This window comes from Salvelinus alpinus, chromosome 2, assembly GCF_045679555.1.
Source record: "Salvelinus alpinus chromosome 2, SLU_Salpinus.1, whole genome shotgun sequence".
Lineage (NCBI taxonomy): Eukaryota > Metazoa > Chordata > Actinopteri > Salmoniformes > Salmonidae > Salvelinus > Salvelinus alpinus.
Genome location: NC_092087.1, coordinates 89,690,911 through 89,701,448, shown reverse-complemented (window position 1 = coordinate 89,701,448; position 10,538 = coordinate 89,690,911). Strand labels below are relative to the sequence as shown.

The 10,538-nt window shown below is 46.0% G+C and overlaps 1 protein-coding gene across 1 annotated transcript; it reads left to right on the top strand.

Moving 5' to 3' along the window:
- Positions 1 to 91: 91 nt before the first annotated feature.
- LOC139568141 (lipopolysaccharide-induced tumor necrosis factor-alpha factor homolog) lies at positions 92 to 8,252 on the top strand. The gene is made up of 4 exons (XM_071389877.1): positions 92 to 430; positions 1,172 to 1,231; positions 2,284 to 2,434; positions 7,460 to 8,252. The coding sequence occupies exons 2-4, from the start codon at positions 1,186 to 1,188 to the stop codon at positions 7,563 to 7,565; spliced, it is 303 nt and encodes a 100-aa protein (XP_071245978.1). The 5' UTR covers positions 92 to 430; positions 1,172 to 1,185; the 3' UTR covers positions 7,566 to 8,252.
- The last annotated feature ends 2,286 nt before the right edge of the window (positions 8,253 to 10,538 follow it).

Sequence of the window (10,538 nt, the reverse complement as noted above, 5' to 3'; positions counted from 1 at the left end):
TTAATATTTCTTTCTAAAATGTATTCATCTGAAAAAAGGCCTGTGTTAGGTGTGTTAACTACCTTTTTTCCAAACACCAATGGACCAATGTTAGTAAAGTAATATCTAATCTGCATTATGTTCTAATAGTCTAACTGAAGATTACTCATCATGATGATACTGTTTCTGTTTGATGCTCTCTGTCTGCTCACCAAAAACCACATTTTCCAACCCCAACAATTTGTTTATCGACAACTAACAGCATAACCACTATGTCTAAATCCCGTACACACATACACCTTACAGACACACGCACACACACACACACACACACACACTCTCTCTCTCTCTCTCTCTGTCTCTCTCTGCTTCAGTTTCGTTGTCTCTTGAGGGAGTTTCAGATCTTATCTTTAGCTCCACAGTACCTCGTCTCCTCCAGGACTCCAGACAGGTAAGGGACTGTCGCTGTGCTCCTTGCTGGGAAAGGGTGTTCTGAGCTGGGGTAAGGTGTGAGGGGGTCAGAGTGGATAAGGATAAATACTTGTTAGAAGAGGGGTGTCTTTTAATTTTGTTTAGAGAAAACACACAACTCGTCCCTACCTTATTTCAGAGGTGAGGATGTTTTTGTATGGAGGTCAATGAGAAAGTGTTCAGTTTGGTTACCAAAAGCTGCCCTGACTTACTTGCAACATTTGGCTTATTTGATGGAATATACGTTTGGTAATGATTAGGTCGTTACAAGAGTACTGATATAAGTAGGACATGTGACATCCCGACAACTTTGAGAAAAAACACTTTATATCAGAATTGTGCCTGGTCACCACTAGTTACTACAACCACAAAGTCCTAAACCCCACTTAAAAATGTATCTTCTTAAAATGTGATTTTAAACCGAACCCTAACCACGCTGCTAACCTTATATCTAACCCTAACCTTAAAATAATACCAAAGAAGCTTTTAGTTTTCATGCATTTTTTACGATATAGCTAATTTTGACTCTGTGTTTGTGGTAACTAGTATAAACCGTTGTGTCTGTTGTTCACACGTGTATCTACCCTCTCATTGGCTAGAATGGTCTCACCTGAGCTTTATTTGTACAACTCCTCCCGACAGCAGCACTCCACCAGCCCCCGGCAGCTAAAGAGATATTTATTGGTGGATTTATTCATTGACATTTATCTCTTATTATCAGTTCTCCAACCAGACATGAACCAACCACCTCCCCAGACACAACCTACAATCACCCCTGGTGGTGAGTCTCTCACACACGCACGCACACACACACCCACACACACACACACACATACACATACACCCGCACACACGCACGCACACACGCACGCACACACAGACCCACACACACACACACACACACACACACACACACACACACACACACACACACACACACACACACACACACACACACACACACACACACACACACACACACACACACACACACAGTCCCCTAACACACACAGACCCACACACACAGACACCCACACACACACACACTGAAGTAAACCCGTAACTGATGCACCAGAACTAACTAAATCGGTTCCTCATTTTGTTATTCACAGTTCCCCATGTGGAAAACCAGAGAACAGTTGTTTTTGGCAGGACATTCTGACATAAGCAACACCTGGCCTTAGCAAACTGGCCTTAGCAACCCCTCTGACATGAAATGAGGTCGTCGGGGTGCTAGTTCCTCATCCTCTACCCCGCATCTCTGAGGAGGTGTGACATAGAGATCAAACAACAACAGAAACAGTTAACTGTAGTTCAAATTCAATCCACCATTAAAATGGTGACCTCCCCTAGAAATATAATCTCATTCTAGTTCTGGGATAACTCCATCCAAAGAGCTTCTATCCGGTTCTGACTAGTTCTATCCTGTTCTGACCAGTTCTATCCTGTTCTGACCAGTTCTATCCTGTTCTGACCAGTTCTATCTGGTTCTGACCAGTTCTATCCTGTTCTGACCAGTTCTATCCTGTTCTGACCAGTTCTATCTGGTTCTAACCAGTATTCTCTTCCTTCTGCAGTAACCCAGGTGGTGGTTCTGTCCTGTTCTATCTGGTTCTAACCAGTATTCTCTTCCTTCTGCAGTAACCCAGGTGGTGGTTCTGTCCTGTTCTATCTGGTTCTAACCAGTATTCTCTTCCTTCTGCAGTAACCCAGGTGGTGGTTCTGTCCTGTTCTATCTGGTTCTAACCAGTATTCTCTTCCTTCTGCAGTAACCCAGGTGGTGGTTCTGTCCAGTTCTATCTGGTTCTAACCAGTATTCTCCTCCCTCTGCAGTAACCCAGGTGGTGGTGATGCAGCAGCTGCTACCTAGAGACGTACCCGGCCAGATGACGTGTCCCCACTGTCAGGTCCAGGTTCTGACAGAGACCACACACACCACTGGACTGGTCACCTGGGTCCTCTGTGGAGCCCTCGGCTTCTTCATGTGAGTTATGCACACACACACACACACACACACACACACACACACACACACACACACACACACACACACACACACACACACACACACACACACACACACACACACACACACACACACACACACACACACACACACACACACACACACACACACACACACACACACACACACACACACACACACACACACACACACACACACACACACACACACACACACACACACACACACACATATATATGCCTGTACGTAGGGGTGGCAGGTAACCTAGTGGTTAGAGCGTTGGACTAGTAACTGAAAGGTTGCTAGATCGAATCCCCGAGCTGACAAGGTAAAAATCTGTCGTTCTGAACAGGGCAGTTAACCCACTGTTCCTAGGCTGTCATTGTAAATAAGATTTTTTTTCTTAACTGACTTGCCTAGTTAAATCAAATCAAATGTTATTTGTCACATACACATGGTTAGCAGATGTTAAGGCAAGTGTAGTGAAATGCTTGTGCTTCTAGTTCTGACCGTGCAGTAATATCTAACAAGTAATCTAACAATTTCACAACAACTACCTGATACACACAAGTGTAAAGGAATGATTAAGAATATGTACATATAAATATATGGATGAGCGATGGCCGAACGGCATAGGCAAGATGCAGTAGATGGTATAGAGTACAGTATATACAGTGGGGAGAACAAGTATTTGATACACTGCCGATTTTGCAGGTTTTCCTACTTACAAAGCATGTAGAGGTCTGTAATTTTTATCATAGGTACACTTCAACTGTGAGAGACGGAATCTAAAACAAAAATCCAGAAAATCACATTGTATGATTTTTAAGTAATTAATTAGCATTTTATTGCGTGACATAAGTATTTAATACATCAGAAAAGCAGAACTTAATATTTGGTACAGAAACCTTTGTTTGCAATAACAGAGATCATACGTTTCCTGTAGTTCTTGACCAGGTTTGCACACACTGCAGCAGGGATTTTGGCCCACTCCTCCGTACAGACCTTCTCCAGATCCTTCAGGTTTCGGGGCTGTCGCTGGGCAATACGGACTTTCAGCTCCCTCCAAAGATTTTTTATTGGGTTCAGGTCTGGAGACTGGCTAGGCCTTCTCCACTACTGTCCCGTCGATGTGGATAGAGGGGTGCTCCCTCTGCTGTTTCCCGAAGTCCACAATCATCTCCTTTGTTTTGTTGACGTTGAGTGTGAGGTTATTTTCCTGACACCACACTCCGATGGCCCTCACCTCCTCCCTGTAGGCCGTCTCGTTGTTGTTGGTAATCAAGCCTACCGCTGTACTGTCGTTTGCAAACTTGATGATTGAGTTGGAGGCGTGAATGGCCACGCAGTCATGGGTGAACAGGGAGTACAGGAGAGGACTGAGAACACACCCTTGTGGGGCCCCAGTGTTGAGGATCAGCGAGGTGGAGATGTTGTTACCTACCCTCACCACCTGGGGGCATCCCGTCAGAAAGTCCAGGACCCAGTTGCACAGGGTCTCGAGCTTAATGACGAGTTTGGAGGGTACTATCATGTTAAATGCTGAGCTGTGATCGATGAACAGCATTCTTACATAGGTATTCCTCTTGTCCAGATGGGTTAGGGCAGTGTGCAGTGTGGTTGCGATTGCGTCGTCTGTGGACCTATTGGGGCAGTAAGCAAATTGGAGTGGGTCTAGGGTGTCAGGTAGGGTGGAGGTGATATGATCCTTGACTAGTCTCTCAAAGCACTTCATGATGACGGAAGTGAGTGGCACGAAGCCTCCAGTGATGATCCATGGCACGAAGCCTCCAGTGATGATCCATGGCACGAAGACTCCTATGAAGGCCTCCAGTCCAGAGCCTCCAGCGACGTTCTCCAGTCCGGAGCCTCCAGCGACGGCCTCCAGTCCGGAGCCTCCAGCCACGGCCTCCAGTCCGGAGCCTCCAGCGACGGCCTCCAGTCCGGAGCCTCCAGCGACGGTCTCCAGTCCAGGGCCCGCAACGAGGGTGCCCAGTCCAGGGCCCGCAACGAGGGTGCCCAGTCCGGGGCCCGCAACGAGGGTGCCCAGTCCGGGGCCCGCAACGAGGGTGCCCAGTCCAGGGCCCGCAACGAGGGTGCCCAGTCCGGGGTCGGCAACGAGGGTCCCCGCACCAGAGGTGCCACCAAAGTGGGGTGAGCCAGTGGTGGAGCGGGGTCGGCGACGAGGATCCCCGCACCAGAGGTGCCACCAAAGTGGGGTGAGCCAGTGGTGGAGCGGGGTCTGCGTCCCGCACCTGAGCCGCCACCGCGGATAGATACCCACCCAGACCTCCCCTATAGGTTTAGGTTTTGCGGCCGGAGTCCGCACCTTTGGGGGGGGTACTGTCACGCCCTGACCTTAGAGATCCTTTTTATGTCTCTATTTTGGTTTGGTCAGGGTGTGATTTGGGGTGGGTATTCTATGTTCTATGTTTTGTAGTTCTATGTTTTGGCCGGGTAGGGTTCTCAATCAGGGACAGCTGGCTATCGTTGTCTCTGATTGAGAACCATACTTTGGTAGCCCTTTTTCCCACCTGTCTTTGTGGGAAGTTGACTTTGTTTATGGCACATAGACTTTAGCTTCACGGTTTGTTTTGTAGTGTTTATTGTTTTGTCGGCGTCATTTTTCAAATAAAAGAAAATGTACGCTCACCACGCTGCACCTTGGTCCAGTTCTTTCAACGGCCGTGACAGTAGCAATGATCTAGTGTTGCCAGCCCGGGTCGCGCTTTCGATATGCTGATAAAATTTAGGGAGCCTTGTTTTTAGATTAGCCATGTTAAAATCCCCAGCTACAATAAATGCAGCCTCAGGATATGTGGTTTCCAATTTACATAGGGTCTAATGAAGTTCTTTCAGGGCCGTCGAGGTGTCTGCTTGGGGGGGATATACACGGCTGTGATTATAATCTAAGACAATTCTCTTGGTTGATAATGCGGTCGGCATTTGATCGTAAGAAATTCTAGGTCAGGTGAACAAAAGGACTTGAGTTCCTGTATGTTGTTATGATTACACCACAACTCGTTAATCATAAGGCTACACCCCCGCCCTTCTTCTTACCAGAGAGATGTTTATTTCTGTCGGCGTGATGTGTGAAGAAGCCAGGTGGCTGTACCGACTCTGATAACGTATCCCGAGTGAGCCATGTTTCTGTGAAACAGAGAACGTTACAGTCTCTGATGTCTCTCTGGAAGGGAACCCTTGCTCGAATTTCATCTACCTTGTTGTCAAGAGACTGGACATTGGCGAGTAGTATACTTGGGAGCGGTGAGCAGTGTGCCCGTCTGAAACTTCTGCGGCACCGTTGTTTTGGGTCGCCTACTGGGATCCGATCCAGGAATACACACACACAGGTTACAGGAATACACACACACAGGTTACAGGAATACACACACACACACAGGTTACAGGAATACACACACACACACACAGGTTACAGGAATACACACACACACAGGTTACAGGAATACACACACACACAGGTTACAGGAATACACACACAGGTTACAGGAATACACACACACAGGTTACAGGAATACACACACACACAGGTTACAAGAATACACACACACAGGTTACAGGAATACACACACACAGGTTACAGGAATACACACACAGGTTATATGAACACACACACAGGTTACAGGAATACACACAAACAGGTTACAGGAATACACACACAGGTTACAGGAATACACACACACACACACGTTACAGGAATACACACACAGGTTACAGGAATACACACAAACAGGTTACAGGAATACACACACACACAGGTTACAGGAATACACACACAGGTTACAGGAATACACACACACAGGTTACAGGAATACACACAAACAGGTTACAGGAATACACACACACAGGTTACATGAACACACACACAGGTTGCAGGAATACACACACAGGTTACAGGAATACACACACACAGGTTACAGGAATACACACACAGGTTACAGGAGTACACACAAACAGGTTACAGGAATACACATACAGGTTACAGGAATACACACAAACAGGTTACAGGAATACACACACAGGTTATATGAACACACACACAGGTTACAGGAATACACACACAGGTTACAGGAATACACACACACACACACAGGTTACAGGAATACACACACAGGTTACAGGAATACACACACACACGTTACAGGAATACACACACAGGTTACAGGAATACACACAAACAGGTTACAGGAATACACACACACAGGTTACAGGAATACACACACAGGTTACAGGAATACACACAAACAGGTTACAGGAATACACACACACAGGTTACATGAACACAGACACAGGTTGCAGGAATACACACACAGGTTACAGGAATACACACACACAGGTTACAGGAATACACACACAGGTTACAGGAATACACACAAACAGGTTACAGGAATACACATACAGGTTACAGGAATACACACAAACAGGTTACAGGAATACACACACAGGTTATATGAACACACACACAGGTTACAGGAATACACACACACAGGTTACAGGAATACACACACACACACAGGTTACAGGAATACACACACACACGTTACAGGAATACACACACAGGTTACAGGAATACACACAAACAGGTTACAGGAATACACACACACAGGTTACAGGAATACACACACAGGTTACAGGAATACACACAAACAGGTTACAGGAATACACACACACAGGTTACATGAACACACACACAGGTTGCAGGAATACACACAGGTTACAGGAATACACACACACAGGTTACAGGAATACACACACAGGTTACATGAATACACACAAACAGGTTACAGGAATACACACACACAGGTTACATGAACACACACACAGGTTGCAGGAATACACACACAGGTTACAGGAATACACACACACTGATTACATGAACACACACACAGGTTACAGGAATACACACACAGGTTACATGAACACACACACAGGTTACAGGAATACACACACACTGAATCTTCATCTCTCTCTGTCTCTCTCTCTCTCTCTCTCCTTCTCTAGGTGCTGGCCATGCTGTTTGATTCCTTTCTGTGTTGACTCCTGTAAGGACGTAGAACACCGCTGCCCCAACTGCAAGAGAGTGATCCACATCCACAAACGCATGTGAACAGACCAAGATGAGACACCTGCCACAAAGTGATCCACCTGCCAGAAAGTGATCATCTACTGTATATATGAACAGCCACAGCCCACTGACAGTTCAGTGCGTAATCCACATCAGAAATACAATAGTCTACTGTCTCTCTGAAATGACTGCAGCAGTAAAGCTTCCTCTACTGTCTCTGAAATGACTACAGCAGGGCAGCTTCCTCTACTGTCTCTCTGAAATGACTACAGCAGGGAAGCTTCCTCTACTGTCTCTCTGAAATGACTACAGCAGGGCAGCTTCCTCTACTGTCTCTCTGAAATGACCACAGCAGGGCAGCTTCCTCTACTGTCTCTCTGAAATGACTACAGCAGGGAAGCTTCCTCTACTGTCTCTCTGAAATGACTACAGCAGGGCAGCTTCCTCTACTGTCTCTCTGAAATGACTACAGCAGGGCAGCTTCCTCTCTGTCAATGGGAATGTGTGACAGGATATTCTTCACCATATGTGCCGGCTGCAAAGTAAAAATGTACTATATCGTAAAAATTCATGAAACCAAAAATTTGTTTTTTGGTCTTAATTTAAGGTGAGGCATTAGGGTTAGCAGTGTGGTTATATTGGATGACTTTGTGGCTGTGCTACTGATTGTAATGACGTGTTTTAATTAAATGGATTTAAACAGAACGTATTGTTCTGTCCAGTGAAAAAGAGTAAAGTTTGTTGATTGGTTGTTTGCTTTTTTGATTGATGAATTAACGGATTTTAATAATCTCAATAATAACTGAGACTTTTGAGATGATAATGGTTATTGTATTATTTCAGAAACACACACACACACACCACACACACACACACACACACACACACACACACAAACACTCACACACCACACACCACACACTCACACCACACACCACACTCACACACACACCACACTCACACTCACACACACCACACTCACACACTCACACCACACACCCACACACCACACACCCACACACCACACTCACACACACACACACACCACACTCACACACACACCACACACACACACACACACACCACACTCACACACACCACACTCACACACCACACACACACACCACACTCACACACACCACACTCACACACACAGACCACACTCACACACACCACACACACACCACACTCACACACTCACACACAAACACCACACTCACACACACCACACTCACACACCGCACACCACACTCACACACACCACACACCACACTCACACACACACCACACTCACACACACACACCACACTCACACACACCACACTCACACACCACACTCACCACACTCACACACACACACCACACTCACACACACCACACACACACACACACACACACACACACACACTCACACCACACACCACACTCACACACCCCACACTCACACACACACACCCCACACACACACACACACCACACTCACACACTCACACACCACACTCACACACCACACTCACACACACACACCACACTCACACACACACACACCACACTCACACACACACACCACACTCACACACCACACGCACGCACGCACACACACACCACCCCCTCTTCACTAATCTGTCTGCACTTTAACCCTTTAGTCACTAAAGCTTAGTGAGTCAGAGGTCTCTGGTCTGAGGTCCCTGTTCCCTGGTATACTGGGCACTTTAACCCTTTAGTCACTACAGCTTAGTGAGTCAGAGGTCTCTGGTCTGAGGTCCCTGTTCCCTGGCATACTGGGCACTTTAACCCTTTAGTCACTAAAGCTTAGTGAGTCAGAGGTCTCTGGTCTGAGGTCCCTGTTCCCTGGCATACTGGGCGTTGTCTCACAGTCAAATCAATATAGATGTTCAGATAACACCGCAGGTGCAGCGAAATGCTTGTGTTTCTAGCTCCAACAGTGCAGTAATACCTAATGCTTGTGTTTCTAGCTCCAACAGTGCAGTAATACCTAATGCTTGTGTTTCTAGCTACAACAGTGCAGTAATACCTAATGCTTGTGTTTCTAGCTCCAACAGTGCAGTAATACCTAGTAATATTTAAACAATACACACATAAACCACAAAGTTGAAAGAAAGAAATTAAGAAATATCAGAATGAGCAATGTCAGAGTCCAGGATATACACTGCCTTCAGGAAGTATTCACAGCAATGTCAGAGTCCAGGATATACAGTGCCTTCAGGAAGTATTCACAGCAATGTCAGAGTCCAGGATATACACTGCCTTCAGGAAGTATTCACAGCAATGTCAGAGTCCAGGATATACACTGCCTTCAGGAAGTATTCACAGCAATGTCAGAGTCCAGGATATACACTGCCTTCAGGAAGTATTCACAGCAATGTCAGAGTCCAGGATATACACTGCCTTCAGGAAGTATTCACAGCAATGTCAGAGTCCAGGATATACACTGTCTTCAGGAAGTATTCACACCCCTTGACTTTTTCCACAATTTGTTGTGTTACAAAGTGGGATTAAAATTGATTTAATTATCATTATTGATACACACAGGAAACTATTGAGTGTGAAAAATCCAGCAGTTCTTGGCACACTCAAACCGGTGCGCCTGGCACCTACTACCATACCTACTACCATACCCTGTTCAAAGGCACTTAGGACTTTTGTCACGCCCATCCACCCTCTGAATGACACACATACACAATCCATGTCTAATCTTTTTTTACCCTGTCTCCTCCCTTTCATCTACACTGCTTAAATTGGTTTCAACAGGTGACATCAATATGGGATCATAGCTTTCACCTGGATTCACCTGGTCAGTCTGCCATGGAAAGAGCAGGTGTTCTTAATGTTTTGTACACTCAGTATGGGTAAAACAGTATGTAAACATGTAAAATGTAAAAGTGTCCAGTGTTCAATGAGTCCATGTACACAGGGCAGCAGTCTCTAAGGTTCAGGGCAGGGCAGGTAACTGGGCGCAGTGGTGACTGTTTAACAGTCTGTTGGCCTTGAGAT